General features: G+C 59.1%; 1 protein-coding gene across 8 annotated transcripts in view; it reads left to right on the forward strand.

The window, feature by feature from the left end:
• The window catches only part of Hdac4 (histone deacetylase 4), a 256,818-nt gene extending 239,282 nt beyond the window's left edge, over positions 1-17,536 (forward strand). For all 8 annotated transcript variants that reach the window (XM_076866635.2, XM_076866634.2, XM_076866638.2 and 5 more), the window contains exons 23-27: positions 4,142-4,260; positions 5,622-5,755; positions 12,085-12,169; positions 12,850-12,991; positions 13,215-17,536. In XM_076866635.2, the coding sequence (XP_076722750.1) occupies positions 4,142-4,260; positions 5,622-5,755; positions 12,085-12,169; positions 12,850-12,991; positions 13,215-13,254 (520 nt within the window). In that variant the 3' untranslated portion in view covers positions 13,255-17,536. The remainder of the gene's footprint in view (positions 1-4,141; positions 4,261-5,621; positions 5,756-12,084; positions 12,170-12,849; positions 12,992-13,214) is intronic.
• The last annotated feature ends 3,370 nt before the right edge of the window (positions 17,537-20,906 follow it).

The raw sequence follows: 20,906 nt of genomic DNA on the forward strand, positions 1-20,906 counted from the left end.
AAGGTGGGGCTTGGTGGGAAACGGCCTGGACATGCCTGTCCGACTTGGTCCTGACAGCTCTGCGAGGGCTGCTGGTGCCCAGTGGCGGGTCTGCCTCCTGGCGGCCTGGCTGAGGTACTGGACATGGCGACAGAGCCTGGGGAGGAGAAGCCCACGGGGCAGCGTGTGCCAGGAAATACAGGGTGGGCAGGTGTCCAGTGGTCTCCAGCTACAGGCCTGCAGGAGGTGCAGGGCACCAGGTGGAGAACATTTAGGCTGAGGACACAGGGACCCTTGGACTTGGACTCCAGGAGAGTTAAGAAATAGTGAGCAAGTGTCCATCTGAGTTGGCAGTTGGGTGACCAGGAAGGACAGATGCCCTGGTGTGAGAAGAGAGACAGCACAGGCAGTCTCCTGAGGGCCTGGGGAGACGAGCAGGCAGAGTCCAGCCCGTGGAGGCGAGGGTCGGGCCTAGCGGAGGCGGCCGGGTGTCTGGGTGGGAGGGGTGCTGAGGAGTGGGAGTCCCGTGGGAGGCAGAGAAGCACCCTACAGGGGGCGCTGCTGCCGGGATCCAGTTGTTGCTGGGCCTGAGGACACCTAGGGAGCCCAGGGACTTTCCTGGCATGAACTTCATTTAATGATGATTTTAACAGGACTTGGTCGTGGAGCCAGGATCAGGAGTTCAGTAGCTCAGCAGCACCTCAGAGCAGGCTGAAGCCCACCTCAGCTCTGCAGAGCAGCTGTGGGGTGCTGACACGGTGTCTGCACACACGCCTGGGGTTTCCACTGGAAAGGCGTGCTGTCTTGGCTGTCCCCAGCAGAAGCAGGCAGCACTGTGCTATTCTGCTTGAAGAAAGAGGTTATGTGACAAGAACTCCATTAAGATAATTAGAAACCAGCCCCCTGGGACTGTCTGGATGGCGGAAGCAGGGAGGGTGGCCTCAGAGGCCTGTGGAGCATGCCCTGGAGACGATCCCACACCACCAAGGCCACCTCCACCCTGCTGCCAGCCAGGCCACAAAGACTGCAGTTGAGCCACCCAGGAAGGACTGCTGACAAGGTTCATGCATGGCTGGGCAGGTGCTCTGCTCAAATGTCCCACACTGTGCAAAGCAGCAGTCAGCCTGCTGTGACAAGCCCTGACGGGCACGTAAACCCCTCCTGCCTCTGGGGCTGGGTCCTGTCTGAGGAGCAGGACGGAAGCCGTGTGGGGCAGAGGTGGACAAACTGCAGCCCGCGAGCCGGTCCACAGGTTGTCTTCCCATGTTTGCATGCCATCTGTGGCTGTTTCCATAGCGACCTTGAGTGGTCCTGGCTGAGGCCACGTGGGCTCCACGACTAACCATCTACAGTCAAGCCTTTGGCAGGAAACACCTGCTGACCCCGGCCTGGTAGTACCCAGCGTGCTGCAGAACCCTAGTGATGGCCCTTGGACTACACCCACACCCACACCCACATCCTTCCCTGGATCCTTCTCCCCTGCTGCGGAGGCTGCCGGCACAGGTGCCCTCAGAAGGAGGAAGAACAGGGACAGAAGGAGCTTCCTCGACATCATGTCGGCTCTATGTGAAAATCCCAAAGCCAGCCACACAGTCCACGGGGGAAACTGAAAGTGTCCCTTTAAATTCTGGGACAGCATGCAATTCCTAGAGGAAAAGGCAGGTCAGCACTACGGCTTTTAGGGACAGACAGCAGCCTTCAGTAGGACCCCTGAGGCTCGGGAAGAGTGCCAGGAGTTAGTAAATGCCATGGCATCGAATTAAAAAGATTCTGCAGCAAAGGAACGATCAGGAATGTGAAGACGGAACCTACAGAATGGGAGGAAATCTGAGCCAGCTGCTCTCTGACAGAGGATCAGTATCCAGAATATATAAAGAACTCAGAACAGCACCAGGAAAACACCCCCTAATAAATGGGCAAATGAATTAAACAGACACTTAAAAGAAGAAACACAAACGGTAACAAACATGAAAAAAAAATGTTCAGCATCGTTAGCCATCAGGGAAATGCCAATCAAAACAACACCGAGACTTCCTCTCACACCAGTCAGCATGGCCACCATCAAGAACACAAAACAGGGCAAATGCTGGAGAGGACCTGGAGAGAAAGGATCCTGCACACTGCTGGTGGGACTGCAAATCAGTACGACCGCTACGGAGATCAGTACCGAGGTTCCCCAAAGGACTGGGCACGGACCCCCCATGTGACCCAGCCGTACCACTGCTCAGGGTTTATCCTGAGGAATTCAAGTCCTTGCACCACGTGAGACACACACACCTGTGTCTGTAGCAGCACAGCTCACAGCAGCCAGACCATGGGCCCGCCTAGGTGTCCATCAGCAGATGAGTGGATCAGGAAAGGTGCTAGAGACACACACACAATGGAGTTGTATCCAGCCTTGAAGAAGAAGGAAATCAAGGCATTTGCAGGAAAATGGGTAGAATTGGAGATCACTATGTTAAGCAAAATAAGCCAAAACCAGAGGGTCAGGAGTTGGATATTTTCTCTTGTGAGAAAGGTAGAGAGGAAAAAAAGGTCGGGGATAATAGCATGAAAATCCAAGGGAGAGCAATAGAGGTAAGGGACCAGGGGTGGGAGGTGGGACGGAGCTGACTACTGGGGAGTGACAATATCCAGGTTATATTGTCACATTGTGTACATGTGAACATGTGCAACACAAACCCCATGTCGTGTTTAACTGTGAGGCACCACTAAGAAAGCGGGGAAGAGGAGGAGGAGGAGGAGCACGCAGCAGCTGCTGGGAAGCCCGGGCTCCTCTGCCCGCCTGTTGGGGCGAGTGCTGCCACAGGCCCAGGTGGACTGGTGCTCTGCAGGCAGGCTTCTCGGCACCGACCGGAGCTGACTGAAGCCGCGTGGCCTGCTACGTGCAGGGCACACGTCCTTTGCTGCTGTGGATGCTCACCCTGAGGCTTGTTGCAGCGGGCACATGTGTCCCCTGGCATGGGGGGTGAGGCACCGTAAGAGGGTTGTCCCTACTGCTCCTGCAGAGAGTGACGGCCTCTCACTCCCACCCTCGGAAGCTGGAGGGGCTATTCAGTGGATCACAGTCTACGCTGGGCCTGAACGTCCAGCATTGGCTCCCCTCAGCCAGGGTCCATGCCTCCGACTCCCCTGGGCAGAGGGAGAAGCCAGAGCGCTTGGTGTCCGGCCCAGCACCTGCCGCAGACTCATGCCACTGGGGTCCTCGGAGGAGGGAACGGCACAGCTGCAGGGCACCTTCCTTGGCCTGTGCCAGGAGCACAAACCCAGGTGCTCATCCTGGAGCTGGGAGACGTCCATTCACCTCCCTCTCGGGGCCACTGCTGCCTCCTGGGAAGGGGCCTTGATGCCACCCACCTGCTCCCTGGGAGACTGAAATGGGTGATGCTCATTGGCCAGCACAGCCACCCAGCGGCACCTGAACCTGCGTGGCTCTGCGGCTCCCTGGCCCAGCCATGTCACAGCACACGCCATGTGCCATGATGCTCAACTGCACACTGACAGGCTGCTTTGTGCTTAGCTGGGGGTCCACTTCCCAAGCGGAATGCCTCAGCAGGGTCCCCGACCCTCCCCACAGAGCTGACACATGCTTACCCCTTCCAGAGAGCTCTCGTAGGTGGTCAGCTTGTCCCCAACCACCCTCAGAGTCCATTTTGTCTTGCACTCAACTTTGCACATGGGTGTGGTCCCTGGTTGTGTGCTTGGGACCTCTGCAGGGGCAGGAAGTCCACACAGGCTGCCTCCCAGCAGAGCTCAGGGTGCCAGGACCTTGACCATGCTGTGTTGAATGAAAGCCCCGAGAACTGCCTTGTCCTCGTCCCTGAGCAGCGGGCAGCCTGAGCCTGTGAGCCCAGGCAGGAGGAGGAGCAGCTCGGGGCAGGGCTGGAGGACTCACCACACAGGCACGTGGCTGTACCCCTGCCTCCCGGTGTGAACGCGGCCAGGCCGTGCTGGTTACAGATGGCCTCCCGGTGTGTGCAGGGAGCAGCCTGCCACGCGGACCTGGGCTATGGCTCTCCTGCGGAGCTTGTCAGCCTGGGTGGAAGAAGTGAAGTGCACCATGGTCACACTTGGTAATCTCCTTCCCACTGACCGTGAGTGGGCCACGAGCAGCCCTGGCCATGTGCTCAGCTGACCTGGTGACCCTTCTCTGGCCCTGCAGGACTGTGGTCATGCCAATCGCAAGCGAGTTCGCCCCGGACATGGTGCTGGTCTCGTCGGGCTTCGACGCTGTGGAGGGCCACCCCACGCCTCTCGGAGGGTACATGCTCTCTGCCAAGTGTAAGTGGGTGTGCAGAGGTCACCTTTGCTATGTCCCCCACTGACCACTCATGTTTATGACCCGCTGTGTTCCTGTGTTAGGTAACAGGACGAGACGGTACTACAGCCCTCCCTAGCTCTGGGTCCCAAAGAGCAGAGAGCAGCTGCGGGGCTGCAGGGCAGGGAACCTCGGCCTGTGCCCTCGGGGCTAGCTGCCCAGGAGCCAGGAGCCAGTGCACATGGTGCTCTGTCACGGGGACACAGGCGCCTGAGGAGCACGCAGGCCCCAGGGCTGCCCAGAGCTGACGCCTGCTCTGGGCGTGTTTGCTCTCTGGAGCTGCTGTGCCATGGGAGATGAGGGACATGGGTGGGGTGGGGCTGGGAAGGAAGGCCACATTCCCGAGCCCTGCCGCAGACACTGGCCACACAGTGCTGGAGGAGGGACAGCTAGAGAGCTCTGCCCGTGACGACTGTGGCCTCCCTCTGTGCTGTCACAGAGACTGGTTGCCTCCCCACCGACAAGGAGCTTGGAGATCGTTCTGTGGCTAGAGCTTCTCAGGGCCATGAGGCCTGTCCTGGTGACTCCCCCGGGCCCCGGCTCCCCGTGAGCTACTCCTGCTTCTTGCCCTCCATTGGTGCAGAAGGTTAGGGTGGACGTGAATGCACCAGGGCTGCGAAGGTGGAAGCTAGGTGGCCTGAGGGTGGCTGCCCTTCAGCACAGGCCTCTTAAAGCCCATCTGCCCTAGCCATGGGGCCTGGTGGCTAACAAAGTGACCGGGCAGAGGCAAAGAGTGCCACTGTGCCTACCTCTGCAGTGTCACCCAGGGTGCCCTCCTACCACAGTCTGAGTTCTCCAAGGAGACCCCACAGAAGCCTGCAAGCCGTGGCACTGTTTCCACCAGACAGACCAAGTCTTCTGGAAGTCGGGCCCACCATGATCTGCAGCTGGCACAGGGCCAGGCCAGGATCATGGCCACTGGTTTATTAGGGTTCTTCTGGCTCTGTAGCAAGCCAGCCTCCAAGGCTGGTGACTATTGCTGCCCACCAGGTGCCCTCTGCCAGGCTGCTGCTGTGGGCGCAAGGGAGACTGTGACTTGCCCCCAGAGCAGATGCCCAGACGTGGTGTAGGAAAGCCCTGTGTGGCACAGGTGGCCTGGGCAATACTGTGTGCAGAGCACATCAGTTGCCAGAGGGCCCATGGGCCTCAAGCAGGATGATATGCTACATTGTAAAGTCTGAAGCCACGACTCCCTCAGATCCAAGGGACCCTGGGACCATCACTCTCCCACAGTCTCTGCTGGTGTGGCGTCCCTGCCCGGCCTTCCTGGGAGGCTCTGACCCACCGCCCAGCTTCCCTCCCGTGAGTCCCTTTCCTGTTGCAGGTTTCGGGTACCTGACGAAGCAGCTAATGGGCCTGGCTGGTGGCCGGGTTGTGCTGGCCCTCGAGGGAGGCCACGACCTGACGGCCATCTGCGACGCCTCTGAAGCCTGTGTGTCTGCCTTGCTGGGAAATGAGGTATGGAGACCTAAGCCCCCAGAATGTTTCGTACCGTGGGTTCCAGGCCCGTGCTAAATTCTCTCCCCCCACTGTCAGAATGGTCGCAGCTTTGGCAGAAGTCTGCGGTGGCGGCAGCAGCAGGAGAGGGTGGGAGGCAAGCAGACCCTCCGTCTGCAGGCGCTGCTTGCCCAATCCCCACCATCTTGGGCACCTCGAGGGCATCGTGGTGGGAGGCCTGGCCTTCTCTATGCTGCTGGTCCCATTGTGCACAGTTGGTTTCTGTAGGAAATTCTCAGTCAGTTTGGAGTCACATCTGTGGGTCCACAGCCAAGTCAGTGTCTCAGGGATGGACACGCCCCTTTACCCAGAAGCCTCTTCTGCCATCTGAGAGCCAGGGTCAGGAATGGTGGTTGGAGGCCAGTGTGAGGTCACCTGTGGCCTGGGCTCCATGAACTCGTGGAGGATGGGACTGGCCCAAGCTGTGTTCACCATATATTGGGAGCTGTGGCATTACCCTGCCCACAGGGCTGCACACTAGGCCCCTAGTAGGAACACTGTAATGGCAGAACCATCCAAGAGTGTCCATGGTACAGGGCAAGACCCCAAATGTGCAAGGCCACACCTATGTGCAAGACCATCCCGGCCATGTTGTATGGAGGAGAGGTCACCCACAGACCTGGCTCTGAGGACACCCCATGGAGTCACAACTGTGGGCTGCAGTCCTGGGCTCAGGCCTCTGGCCATCTTCAGAGCTAGCGGAGAAGCTGGCAGGGGTCTGTCCCTGTGGGGGGGGCAGGGCACCAGCAGCCCTGTCCTGTCTGGCAGCTCTTCCCTTGTCCTGGGAAGCCCTTGTTTTGATGAGAATCTGGGGGACGGATATGCGAGTACCTCCTGTTGCTGGAGCCTGCTCAGTGACTCCCTGGGATGAAATAGCAGCCTGCCTCACTCTAAAATGTCTAGTATGTTTTCTTCGTCCTTCTTCACGTAATAGTCTTCTGACTTTTCCCTGAAGTTCAAGGCACCTGGTGTGACATCAGCCAGGCCAGCCCTGCGCTTCTCAGAGCTCGTGACTAAACTCCCAGCAGAGAGCTTGGCTCCCAGCCCGGCCCCTTCTTGCTTCCTCATGCGTTTGCTCTTCTAACAAGAAAATGTTCTTTCACTTAAACACATCAAACAGCAGGAAGCGCTAGCTTTACTGAGGGCTCTGTAAAAACCTCTTTAGTTCAGGAGCGCTGAGCCAAGCCCCGCTATTCTGCCCTGCGGTCTTTGATGAGGGTTGATGTACAGTGTGCTGCATGATTTGGCAGTACACACCAGGCGACCAGCTGTGGCCAGCAGCGGCCACAGGGAGTTCAGCTGCTGGCGGACAGCAGCGGAGAGAGGCACCCTGCATCCTGCTGGGGCAGCGGTCTCCCACCTCCATCTTCAGGCCTGCTCTCCTACAGCCTTGCCTTGACTGGTTCTGGTTCACAGTTGTTTGCAGCTGTCACTGAGGATGACTGGGAAGCCACCCAAAAGATGCTGGACTCTGCCGAGTTGGGGTGGGGCCCAGAGCTGTCAGCCACCTTCCTGGACTTGCTCACAAGTCCTGCTGCAGCAGGCAGCAGAGGTCCCTGGAGCGGTCTGCAGAGCAGGCTCCTGGTTGGTCCGGGAGACAGTTTCTCCTGCAGGAGGCTGTCCCCAAGGTTGGCGCTCATCGGGCCCACTGCCTGTGTGCCACCACTTTACTTGACCCTGCTCCAGGGTCAGTGGCAGACACTGATGCAGGAGGGTTTCATCCAGGCGTTTAGCTCTTCTGTGATGTCCTGGTACTTTGCAGGAGTTGTGGACGTGGAAAGCTGCAGGAGCCTGGGAGAGAGTGGCACGTGAGAGCCTGGCCCATGCATTCTGCGTCCAGCTGTCTCCTCCAGGGGGTCCCTTGCTCTCACACACGTGCTCAGCACAGAGGCTGCCTGCCTGCACAGGTTCTCCATACCTGCACGGGCTCCCTCCTCCCACTGGCCACTGTTCAGAGCTGGATGACCAGCACCTGCATATCTGGGGCCCTCAGGCGTTGCCCGTCTGCCTTGGGTGCAGGACTCATGGCCCTGAGCCCTTCAGGGCTGGCTCCGTGTTCTGCTCCACATACTCCCCTGTTGCCCAGCATGAGCGAGTGCCCTGCCGTTCCCCAGCCTCTCCCAAGAGGCAGACCTGGGCAGCACAGGGGTATGCTCTCACAGCCAGCAAGCTCCCGGAGAGGCTAGTGCTGTCCACCCTGGGCGTCACACCCTCCTCCTCCCAGGCGGATCCCAGCCCCTCTGAGGAACCATGGGCTCCTCTGTCCACTCTGCGTCTCAAGGGCTGGCTGGGACGTGCCCACTAGGCCCCAGCAGTCCTGCCCTGCCAGGACTGTCACCTCACGTCATTGGTGCAGATGCTGAGGCTTGAGAGAGCCCCTTGGCATTGCGTGACTGGTGGGTGGTGAGAGCTGTCCTTAATGTGGCCTCAGGACCCAGCGTCTAGACTAGTCAGCAGGGGTGTATCCTCCTGGGTTATGGACTGAGGCCGGGTTCTGCAAACTTTTTTCCAAAAGAAATAGTAATTTTTAGCCCTTTCATAGTTTGTTTTTTAAATCTGTCTTTGTTGGAAGAGCACGGAGACCCGCGGCTGCCTGGTCCCTGGGCCTGTGGAGTCTTTCCTGTTCGCCAGCCTGCAGTGCCCACACCCAGCCACCTGCGACCCTGGAAGGTGGGCTCTGGTGGCGCTCTCAGCAGCAGAGCAAGCCGCCCTCTTGCTTCTCTGTGAGTGGAGCCTGTGGGCCTAAGGGCCAGGCCTGGGGAAACACCATCTGCTGGCCCTGCAAGTGCTCAGGGCAGCTGGACAGGCTGCTGGGGGCCCAGCTGGGAGTTCCCCACAATAGCAGCTGCACCCTGGTGGGAAGACACAGGGTGAGGGAAAAGGAGCCTCAGGATGGCCACCCTTGCCTCTAGGCAAGAGGCCGAGCACGGAGGGCTAAGGAGGGGCCTGCTGCGAAGGCTGCTTGTCTCCCGAAAGTGAGGCAGAGGCAGAGGCAGCACCGCCAGCTGATGGTCTGTGGGGTCTGAACTGGAGAGTTGGGTTACAGGGTACTCTCCAACCTGACCAAGCCTGGGCCAGTGGCCGTGGACTCACCCTGAGCCTCTGGGCATGGCCATGTCCACTGCAGGGGTTGACAGTCTGCCGGCTAGTCCTGGAAGAGGCTTCTGGGGGGGCCCAGGTTCAGGTGCCCAGAGGACCGGCAGACTTGGCAACCGCATTATTGGAATCCATTGAGGTGGCAGGTGAAGTCGTCCCGCTGGACCCAGATATCCCAACAAAGTAAAGCCGTGTGTCCTGGCAAGCATCAGCTCTGACCAGAGTGCTGCCGGGGAGCTGTAAGACCTCTAAGACCTCGGAATGCTCTTCACTCTTGACTCCATTTCCATATGTGATGAAAGACAGTCAGAGTTCCCGGGTCCCAGCCTGGCCAGCAGCCCTCCCTAAGTAGGGCACAGAGAGGCTCAGGTGACAGCCTGCTTCAGTACTGCCCTCCCTCCTGCATCCAGCAGGGCCACCCTAGCCAGCCGCACGCTTCCTGTCTGTTCTGTCGGTCCTGGGAGTGGCTGATACTGGCCACCTGTCTCTGGGCTGGCCGTGGGCAGGCCTCTTCACCTCCACAGCCCTCGGCTGGGTGGTCACCATCCCCATCTGCTCCCCCAGGAAGCCAGGCTCTTGGGAAGAGCCACCTTCCTGTCTCCTCCCAGGCCTGGAATCCACAGCTCAACCCTATTCCTCAAAGCTGTCCTCCCAGGAGGCCGGACTCCCACTCCAGGGCAGGACTCCCGCTCGGGGGCCCCCCACCCATCCTCCGAATCGCATGCAGGCTGTGGTCTGCAGCCCCTGTCCTGAGCAGAGCTGCGAGGACAGTCAGTCCCTGTGGACTCCTGGTCTCTCCCCATCCCTCCCGGGGTCTCTTCCTCTGAGCTGAGAGCAGCCCCTTCTCCCCACTCCCTCCCACCTGGGCACAGTCTGCCAGGAGGGGCCCCTGCCCTGCTTCCAGGGCCACCCAGCACCCAGAGCCCTGTGGCTTCTTCAGTCCCCACTGCTTCTGGCTCCATCTGAGGAGGGATGGAGCTGCTGCCCACCCTGCGGCCTCACCTCCCTTTCTCCACTCCCCTCCAGGAGCCTGGACTGTGCTCTTCCTGCTGCCCCTCGGAGGCCTTCCTGCCCACCCTGCTCTCCAGGCCACCCTGACACTGCATGTAGTCTAGCCTGCCTGCCCACCTCACCCCCGCACATCCCGTTAGGAAGGGGAGACCACGGAACCCAGGACGTCGTGCCCTTCCCTGCCCCTGGTCTTAGGAAAGGCTGGTGGCTCCAGAGCAGAGCCCCATGTGGGCTGTCGACCGTGGGCATGGGAGAACCTCTGAAGCCGCCGCAGCACCGGGCCACATGAGCTTTGAGCCAGCGCCTGGATCACAGCCCCTCTTCCAGCCCCAGGTGTCCAGACACTCTCTGATGGGGACTGAGAGGCGCGGCTCAGCCACTGCTCCTGCCGCATCCTGGGTCGGCATTCTCCCTCTGGGGACACTGGGTGGAACCCGTTCCCCTGGTTTTCTGCCAGCCCAGAGCATCTCTCTGGCATGGCCTTGAACACTGCCCCTGTCTTTTCTCTTGGCTTTTGGTGACTCGCTGCCACGGGGAGATCTCCCAGGAGGCAGGACCCCTGCTCCCAGAGCGGCTCAGGAACGTGCGGTTGAAGAGGACTGAGGACTCTGCTCTCAGTTTGCCCAGGCGTGGCAACAGGCGTGTGACAGCTTGGTGCAGTAGCTCCTGTGTCCTCTGCTGGGGACAGAGATCCGTGAGCCCCAGGTGGCCAGCCTGAGGGCAGTGTGGTACCTGAGGAAGGCAGGCCCTGGGTGCTGGGAAGGACACAGAGCTACGCAGGCCGTGCAGAGGCAGGCCTTGTGGCCTGGGAGGCACAGACAGGACTGTGGGAGCCTGCTGCCGTGCCAGGGAAGACCCAGGGTCCTCGCATATCGCCCGGAGCGCCCTGTCGTTGCTGAGCGTGCAGGTGGCACCCCCCAGAGCAAGTTGGCAGGTTGGGGAGCTGAGGGGTGCTGAGGGGCTTTTTGTTAATGGGGTCTCACTATTTCACCCAGGCTGGTCTCGGATTCCTGGGGCAGAGGGTCTTCCTGCCTCAGCCTCCCGAGTGCTGGGACCACCCCGCCCAGCTGAGGGACTTCTGTAAGATGTCGAGTTCTTCACGTAGTTACACATTTTAAGGTTTTTAGGTGAGAATGTTTTGTGAAGTGCTGTAGCTGTGGTCCTGACAGCAGCGTCCAGGGTAGGTGACCATGTGCTGTCACTGGTCTGCAGCAGCTCTGACCTCAGAGTCCGAGGCCTGTGCTTTGCCCCTGCTGAGGGGGCTGGGGCTCTGCTCGTCCACCTGCAGGACGGGTGCTGAGAGCCCATAGCGAGTAGGAATGACGCATGGCATTTTTGGTTGAAAGGTGACAAAGGTGACGCCAGCAAGCCATTGAGATGATAATGGTTTTGTTAAAATGTGTATTCAATTGGATATTAGACCCCTGCTGTCCGCCTGGCCTGCTACTTTGGAGCTCTGGAGGGGATTCCCGAGAGTTCCCATTGGTTGGGGAAGTGCGGGAGGAGGGATTTCTGGAGGAGGGATTGCCGGTTGGTATGGTGTGTCCCGGGAGAAAGCCACATGCATGGCGTTCGCGGGAGTTTTAGAAATAAAGTTTGTTCCTGCTTGAGTGGCTCGTGACTTTGTGCCCAGCCAGACTGCGGCAGACCGGCACCGTTGGGCGTGGCTATCTCTGTGGTGGAAGCACATGGCACTGCTCCCTGCCGATGCCGCCCTCCTCCCCACCTTGGACACTCCTGGGTGGCTCCAGTCTGCTTGCTGAAGAGCTCTGGGCACCCCCATGAGCCCCTGAACTGGGAGGCACCCAGGAGAGGCAGCAGTGGTCTCAGCAAGTGCCTGGTCCACCTCGGCCGACCCAGGGCTTTGAACGTCATTCCAGCCTGAGCCTGGCCTCCACATCCTGGCTTCTGAGGCCAGTGTCTGTCCACCTTGCTGTTGGCCTTCTCTTCCTGGGAGGTCACGGGCTTGTTCCCGCTGTGCTTGGTGCTCCCTGTTAGTTCTTGGGGCCCCCTGTTAGTTCTTGGGGCCGCGAGGTAAAATGGACAGCAAGGGGCCACTGCACTTGGCCTGAGCCGCCCCTCCCCCCAGGTTCCACAGGTAGTGCCATCAGGAGGCACATTGTCTCTGGGCGTGTGGCTGAGGCCACATCCTCTGTGGTCACTGTACCTTACCTTTTTTCCAGCTAGAGCCTCTGCCAGAAAAGGTCTTGCAGCAGAGACCCAACGCCAACGCTGTCCGCTCCATGGAGAAGGTCATGGAGGTCCACAGTAAGTGCCCGCCGTGTGCTTGTGAGGTCCCTTCTGGACGCAGGACTCCACAGTGCCCCGCCCCTCATCCTGTCAGCTGCCCCCAGGCTGCCCACTCGGGCCCCGCCTTCCCACAGTGGGTGAGCTGACAGAGACTCGCCTGCTGGCCTGCCCCAGAACCTACTGGGACAGTGTCATCATGGACTCGGACGGTGTGCCACGCAGTCCCTGGCCACATCCCCAGCAGCAGGAGCAAGCTTGGCTGGGCCTGCTCCTCAGCCCTGCGCAGGCCCTTGTCCTCACACTGGCCTCAGTGGCCACCTGGAGGCGGGCCCACCTGTCTGGGCTGCACCAACAGTGCCTACCCTTCTCAGAGAGCCCAGGCCTTCAGGCTGTGTAGGCGCCCAGTGGACAAGATGGTCCAGTAGGGCGTACACTCCAGAGGCCTGCTCTGGCCCCCACAGGACGTGGCTCCTGGCTCTGAGCCTCACCACCGGGCTCTCCAGCAAAGCTGCAAGGCCAGCCCACACTCAGCACCTGCCTCCCACAGACTGGCAGAGGCCCTGGGGTGGGCCTGGTGCCCGTGCTGGGAGTACCTCGCCAGGCAGCTGAAAGGGGCATGTGTGAAGACCCTGTCTCGGGCCCAGACCGGGGCCCAAGGGACCTGGCAGTGACCCTGTCCTGGTGCCTCCTCCCTTCAGGCAAGTACTGGCGCTGCCTCCAGCGCCTGTCCTCCACCGTGGGGCGCTCTCTGATCGAGGCTCAGAAGTGCGAGAACGAAGAAGCAGAGACAGTGACTGCCATGGCCTCGCTGTCCGTGGGCGTGAAGCCTGCCGAGAAGAGGTGAGCACCTGCCGTGCCCCACGGTTCTCAGCTGGCATGGGGAGGTGGACAGGCGCTGGGCCCAGCAGCTCTGCAGCAGGTCTGGTCCACTCACAGGCAGCCGCAGCACTGGTGGGCACTGACCAGGGATGGGGAGTCTGCTGCCAGGGCAGTAGCACCCCCCCCAACCCCCACCCCCCGCCAGCACTGCACCACAGCACCCCCTGCCCCTCTCCCCACACAGGCCGGAAGAGGAGCCCATGGAGGAGGAGCCGCCCCTGTAGCCGTGGAGCTGCTGTGCTCTCCTTAGTCTGTCTCGTCTTGAAGCTCAGCAAGAGACTTGCCCGTGTCACCGCATCCTCCTGCAGCGCTCTCGCAGCGCAGGGCCACGAGGCGTGCAGCGGCAGCGGGAGGCCATCCGGGTCTGGGCGCGTGCAAGGTGACCTGCAGCGTCACTGGACTCAGGCGGCGAGGAGCGGGCCAGACACGCGCCAGCCACGTGCACCCTGGTGTGCTAGGAGCCGCAAGGGACAAGGCTGTGGCAGCCCGGGCAGAGTGGCCGGGTTAGTTGACACGCAGAAAGAAAGCGGAAATCAAAGACCTAACAGTACACGACACACTTGATTAAAACTGGTGCTTAAGTTTGATTCTCACCCACAATCCCACAGTCTCCGTGTAGACACTCGGCTCATCTTGTAGCTTTTTTTTTAAGAGTAAGTTTTCTATGGCTCTGGCCTGCCTCACGGCCCGGCAGTGCGCCGCGGGGGCCGCAGGTGCCGGACAGAGTTGGACAAACCTTTCAAGAAAATAACTGGACAAAACAGAACCGTGAGCCTGGGCATCGGCTTGAGCTTCTCAAAGCCATCGGAAGATGCGAGTTTGTGCCTTTTTTTTATTGTTCTGATGGATTTTTGTGGCTGGGTTTTCTGAGTCTGAGGAACAATGCCTTAAGAAAAACAAACAGCAGGAGTTGGTGGGACCGTTTCCTGTGGGGTACAGCCTGGTGCTGGCCTGACGCTGTGAGGGCAGGTGGCAGATGCCACTGAGGGCCGAGGGCCGTGATCTGGCGGCCTTGTTTGGCTTTATTGCTGTTTAAGGAATCTGGAGGTAGTTCCAAAAAAGCGGCAAACACTGTTGGGGTTTTGAAGTCCAACAAATTTTCAATGAATCCAAAGTGTTCTTTTTCTCATACGTCATGTAGCAATTGAGCATCTCCATTCGGTTGTGAAGCATGTCCTGGGCACACCTGCAGTGTCACGATCGGAATGCTTTTACTAAAAGCAGGTAGCATGAAGTATTGCTTAAATTTTAGGTATAAATAAATATATACGTGTATAATATATATTCCAATGTACTCCAAGCTAAGAAACTTGATTCTTATGAGATCTTGATAAAATATTTATAATGCATTTATAGAAAAAGTATATATATAGAGAGAGATATATATAAAATAAATGCAGATGGTGACAGTCCCTGGTGAATGGAGGACCTGTGGCTGAGCTCCGAGGTGCTTAGGGGACGGTCTGGATGAACCTCATTTGGAGCCCAGCTGGCCGGCTTTCAGGTCAGATCACAGCTCGCTCGTCCCTGGGCCTTCCCTGCCAGCGTGTACTTTAATTTTAATTATTTTCTAACAGAGCCCTCCCTCTTCAAGCCTCCATGCACATATGTACCTAATGAGTTTTTATAGCAAAGAATATAAATTTGCTGTTGATTTTTTGTATGAATTTTTCACAAAAAGACCCTGGATAAACATTGTTTTGTGGATTTTACATTTTTCCTTACCATTTAGTAGTTTTCCAAATGGTGATAATGTCTAAATATTTTTTTCTTTCTAAGTTCTTGCTTGTACTTTTCTTGACTTGGAGGTTTTTATTGTGTGTTCTGTGCCGTGGGCAGAGTCTGTGGCAGGCAGACCGCTGCCACCAGCTGGCTTGCAGGAGGGGCTGAGGGCGGCACCCCGCGCCAGCCCTTCCCAGTTCTGCCCAGCAGCCATACAGGAAGCCAGGCTCTTTGCCTGCAGCACTAGTAGTATTACGGGGTGGTATGTGCCCCCGGGCAGGGACGGGCCAGGCCCCTGCACCAGTGAAGCCCGTCAGGGTGGAGCTGTGGCTCCAGCTTTCCAAAGACCTTTGAGGCACATTGGCCACTGTGGCTTGGAGCAGGCCCTGCCCCTGCAGTCCCTCTGCAGCCCTGCGGCCTGGGCCCTGGCTGGAGCAGCAGGCCTGAGGGAGCCTGAGCTGGGGAACGGAGGCCCTGTGCCTGCTGAGCTGTGGAGCATTCAGGTCCCTGAAGGGCCACCAGCCTGTGTCTGTGCTCTTTTTCTGTGACAGTAACTGACAGTCACTTTTTACTGGTAACTTATTTTCTAGCACTTGAAGCCACCAATTTCATTCCAAAGTGTGTCACATTTGGACTCCTGGGAGGAAGTTCCTATCTCAGAAGGGCTTCTGAGTGTGGTGAAGTTTACAGGGTAGACACGCAGCCAGACTGGACGGAGTGAGTGCAGATCCTTAGACTCTTGGTCGCTTGGCTGCTGTTGGTCAGTGTGAGACAGTGCTTGGAGAGCAGGAAGCAGGGCAGAGAGGTCTTGGGACCCATTGACTCCCCCACTCCTTACTGGCCACTCTTTGTTCGGAAGCCCTCAGGGGTAGAAAGAGCTGGTTGCAGGGCCCAGCGGCCCTTCTCCTTTTGTGGCACTGCATGGTGACTGGGCCCAGCAGCCAGCCCTGACATCTGCTCTCTGCTGCCAGCGAGGCTTCTGGGGGGATGCAGAGTCTCCCTGTCCTTGAGGTGATGGGACAGCTGGGCTGGCTGGTGGCAGGTCAGCACTGGAGGGACTCACAGTCTCCTTCAGACGGAGTCCCTCTGCCCAGAGCCTGGCCGTGCAGAAGCAGCACCAGGTAGCCTTTTATTTGGAGACACACTTGGCCCCTCTCCATGGCCAGCCCCCAGGGCAGATGGCCGAGGGTCTGCCTGGGCCTCTGGGGCAGACCCCGGCAGGGAGGGCCCCTTTGTACATGTTCCCTGTCTGGTCCTTGGACCGGCCGCCTTTTTCTTCCTCTGAGAGGCCTTGGGGGTCACTGCAGGAGCCCATGAGAGCACTTTACATCCCTTTAAGGGGAACCCCAATCAGTGGGGCCACCTGCCCTGGGGGCTTCCAGCTGCGCCATGACGTGCCCACGCCCCACCAGCAGGCCGCGCCCGCTGGGCCTGGCCGACCCCTGCATCCCGGGGCTCTGGTACCTGAGGGCCACTTGTCAAAGTGTTTCAGTTTTTCTTTACTTTTAGAGTCTGTTTCCAGGAGGAAGGTCGTTCTGCAGTGGTTCAGCACAGAAGCGGCCTGCATCCTGCAGCGCAGCAGTGGACGTGTGTCCGTGCTCCGGCAGAGCAGGCCTTCCTTGCTGGTGACAGCCACGTGCTCATTCCATCCTTCTTTTGTAGACTTTGGGCCCACGTGTTTTATGGGCATTGATACATATATAAATATATAGATATAAATAGATGAATATATTTTTTTAAGTTTCCTACACCTGGAAGTTGCATGGACGGAACGCCAGCATGTCCTACGTTGTATACAGATTTGCACGCCAAACTCGGCAGCTTTGGGGAAGAAGAAAAATGCCTTTTTGTTCCCCTCTCATGACATAGAAATCCTTCTGTAGAACAAAACAGAACCTTGCAGGAGAGGAGAGGGGAGTTTGAGTCTCGTTGAACTTATTCTTAAAGAAATTGTACTTTTTATTGTAAGAAAAATAAAAAGGACTACTTACACATTTGTCATATTAAGAAAAAAGTTTACCTAGCACTTGTGACATACCAATAATAGAGTTTATTGTATTTATGTGGAAACAGTGTTTTTAGGCAAACTGCAGCTTCGGGGGGGGCGGGGGCTGCCCCCCCGCAGTTGGTTTGGAGGGATTTTGTTCTGTTTTCTGTTGTTTCTTCTCTTTCCTTCCACAGGCCAGGCGTGCACAGCCCGCCACTGGCCCTGTGACCATTTGTTCTGATTGAGAACTGGGGTCTGAGGACCCCCTCTTGTGCACACACCTGGCTGTTGTCACGGGTGGTGTGCGGCCTGAGCGGCACGGGCGCTGGGCCGGAAGGCGTTCCCCCAGCGCCGTGTGGCTGGTTGGCTCGGCCTCACCTTGACGTTGATTAAAAGTCTCCTTCTCAAAGCAAGTGAGCAGTTCTGTTCTTTGGTGTGTGTGCTCCACGGTGCAGACACGATTCTCCAGTTTGTGAGAATGACAGACATAAGTCATAGATCCACGCACATCCACACGGAGGGGCCGAGCCGGTTCACCCAAGAGCGTTTCCCAGATGTGGGTAAACAGGTGGGGCCTGCGTGGGCTCCACAGGCCACAGCCACTGCCAGCGCCTGCCACGGGTTCCTGACTGCCTGGACCTGCCCAGGCCCCTCTTGCTTGGTGGAGCTGGAGGCCTTGTTTTGGGATTCTCATCCTCATTTTGTTCTGTGTGGGTAATTTTTCACGACTGCAGTGTCCTCTGACGGTCCACTTGTCTCCACCTCCTGGAGTGCAGTGTCCTGTAGCCCCAGTGCACCTGTCCCTCTTGTGGTGTAAATAAAGTCTGCATTGATGCCTGCAGCTCTGGTTTCTCCCAGTCGCGCTCGCCATAGCTCCCTGCGTCTGGGGCCTTGCTGGGCCCATCCAGGGCCCTGACCTCTGCATGGGAGGGTCCCTTGGCAGTGTCTTTGTTTTAGACTTTCAGTACCTTGAATTGGTGCACTCTACTCCCCTGAGTGGACCTGGCTGGAGCAGCCAAACACGTGAATGAGGCCAGGGGAGGGTGGGGCCCAGGCCTGGCTTCTGCCCACGACTGGCACAGCTCCTCAGACAGGCGAGTCCACGGACAGCAGTCACGGCCCCCATCCCTCCATGGCATGTCCTGCTGCACAGCCCTGGGCCCCTGCATCCCAGGACTCATCAACTGGGCAGTGGAAAAGCCCAGCCACCTCTGGCCAGCCTGGGCCAACTCAGGTGACTTCTTGTTCCAGCTGGCCCCTAGGGAGGCCTGCAGGAGGGCAGGCCTGCACTGCTGCCTTGCAGGGCCATTTCCTCTCCCTCCTCCACCCTGTACCCCAGGGGCGCTCAGCACCCGCACCTGCCCCCAAGTCAGTCTCCTCAGAAGCTCAAGAGGCCACACTGGAACTATGGGAGCAGAGCTGCCCAGGTGGCCTCCATGCAGCCGGACGCCCAGCCCTGGTGGCCCAAGGCCACAAGTGCAAGAGGCGCCACTTGCAGCTTAGGCTGCCAGACTCGGCCATTGGCTTCACCTGCCCTGCAGCAGGTGAGGCAGGGCCTGGCCAGAGCCTTTATGAGGCCATAAAGGACTCACTCCATGGCGACCTCTGTGTCCAGAACAGGCTGAGGGGCGAGAGCCCCGAGTCCCGCTCAGGCACTTGGCTTCAGACGCCATCCCCTCCTGACTCGTTCTGGGTGGGATGGAACCCAGGGCCTGGCTCATGCAGGGCAAAACCCTCCTCCTGAGCCCCCAGCCCTTCTCACCGACTAAAGTCATGGACTGTTTCTGCCACGTTGAGAGAACGTCAGTAAGACCCGCGGGCTGGCAGGGGGCCCCACGCCCAGCCCCTCCCAGGCCCCCTGCCCTGGGAAGGGCAAGTCCACCTCTGGTCTTGCACTTTGGCACACTTCTCCTCATAAAACCAAAGCCTGGTGTGTTTTCTGAAGCTCCGCCACGGGGTGGTGCCATGGTGCCTGTCTGCAGCTCGTGAGGCTGCTGGCCTGTGCCCAGGGCACCCTCCAGGTGCTCGGCCTTCACCAGGTGGTAGCCACAGCGGGTGACTCCCTCCCACTCGACCGCCAGTGACCCAACACTGTCCCTCCTGGAGCACGGCCGGTCCCTCCGCACCACGACACCCCTGTGCCCAGCAAGGTCGCCCTCCATGTGGCCAGGCCCCTCCCCACTCCTACCACGTGGGTGGATTGGACCTGGAGTTGTCCCTGTGGGTCACACTGACCACCACGAGGCCTGAGACTCTGGCCAGTCTGGTGAGTGTTCTTTGCTGTTTCGGTTTTCAGCTCACATGGCCGTGGAGGGCCAGCCACCCCTTCTGTGTGACAAACTACTCCAACTCCAGGGCTTCCAGCAGCAGACGCTGGGTGTTTCTGAGGTCTGAGTGGCCGGCCAGTCCTCTGGTGGAGGAAGGCCCCTCGTGCAGCCCCATGGTTGCGGCAGGTTCTCTTTCCACGCCAAGCGGGAATCCCGCAGGCCACCGCCCAGCTCGGCACAGCGTGGCCACAGCACGTGACCCATGAGAGAGCACCTGGTCAGAACTACTGTCTGTGTCACCAGACTTGAGAGTGACATCTGTCACCCCTCGTGGCTGGGGGAGACTGCCCTCTCCCAGGCAGCCGTCCTGTGGCACCAACACCAGGAGGGCCGCGGGCACGTTTTCAGGCTTGTGCATCTCATCTGCCAGCTCTGCCTTCAAGAGGTATCATAGTTCCCCTGGCCACATCCTCTCTGTGCTGTGGCCCTGCAACCCCTGCCTGGCCCTGCCACTGCCACCCTTGACTCTGAGCAGGAGCCCAGGACCCTGCTGTAGCCTGCAGACCCGTCACCCAGCCTGGACCCAGCCCTGCAGAGGCCAGCCAGGCTGCCTGCTCGTCTGTCTGTCTCACCTTCTAGCATGTCAGTCCCTCCTGTCCCCAGAGGGCAAGGGCATCAGTCAGCCTGTCCTGTGAGCCTGGGCTCCATCTCTAGCCCCGTTGACCTGGTGGTTTGGAGGCTAGTCCTCTGTCCACCGAGTTCTCAGTGCCTTCTTCCAGTCTTAGATTCTTACTGGCTCCCACTTTGATGGAAAGGCGACGCTCTGGCCAGCCAGCCCTCAGAGGCCCCTTTGGTCTCATGAAAAGATGGGGAGAGAGTTAGAGGACATCCGCCTCGGGCTGCGGCCGGGTGATCCCAGGTCTGTGTGTGGTCCGTCCCCCACGATGAAGCCATCGCAGCTACGGCCACTTTGGGGAAGACAGGTTCCCACCATGTGAGCTCATCTGGTCCCACGGTGTCTCAGCAGAATGTCCGGGAGCAGTCTTTCCTGCAGTAGGAGCCCTGCTGGCCACATAAGAGCAGCTCTGTCCGTCCACCAGCTGTAATTGAGGGGGCCGTGGACTTGGTCTGCCGATACTCCCATCCAGATAGCCCAGGCAGATATCCAAAGGAGGAGCCACCAGAGGCCAGAGTGCCCTCCTCCTGCCTCCTCCCTCTGCCTCCGCTACCCCCACTCCTGTCCCCTCCCAGCCTCCAGCTGTCTCACTGCCCAACAGTGGCAGCTCCCCTAGTGTCAGCAAAGAAGCTGAAGCTGGTAACTGAACCCAGGTCCTAACAGCTACCAGCTCCGAGCTTCAGGTAGAGACTCAGTAAAACACCACCCCTCAAAACCCAGGGCACGTTCCCAGCTGCAAACAGCCCAAGCTCCAGGGTGGGGCTCGTGGGCCTTGAGAGCCCTTCTATGCCTGCAGCCACCTGCTGGCACCTGCCACTCGGCCCCACCTGCAGCAGGACCAGAGAGGTCCGGGGTGCAAACAGAAGGTAAGCTGGGGGACCGTGGGGGAGAAAGGGGACACTGATACTTAAGTGTCAGCATGAATCCCAGCACGTCCAACATGTGACACAGAGCCACACGCATGTTCTGAAAGCAGGCTGCAGGCACACTGCCCTTCTCTCCACCGCAGGACCGCGGTAGGTTTGAAAGGAGCAGAGGACGTGGCCGACAGAGTGGGCACTGGTCAAAGCAAGTCCAGAGTCGAGGCATGCGGCTGGGTCACGCCTCGAATGGCCCAGTAAGGCAAGAGGGCTGGGGGCAAGGTGGGTGGGACAGATTGGCCACAGCTGGTGACTCGTGGCCAGGTGACACTGGGGCTTCATGATACTGCTGTCTTCTTCCACG

This window comes from Callospermophilus lateralis, chromosome 9 (assembly GCF_048772815.1).
Source record: "Callospermophilus lateralis isolate mCalLat2 chromosome 9, mCalLat2.hap1, whole genome shotgun sequence".
NCBI lineage: Eukaryota > Metazoa > Chordata > Mammalia > Rodentia > Sciuridae > Callospermophilus > Callospermophilus lateralis.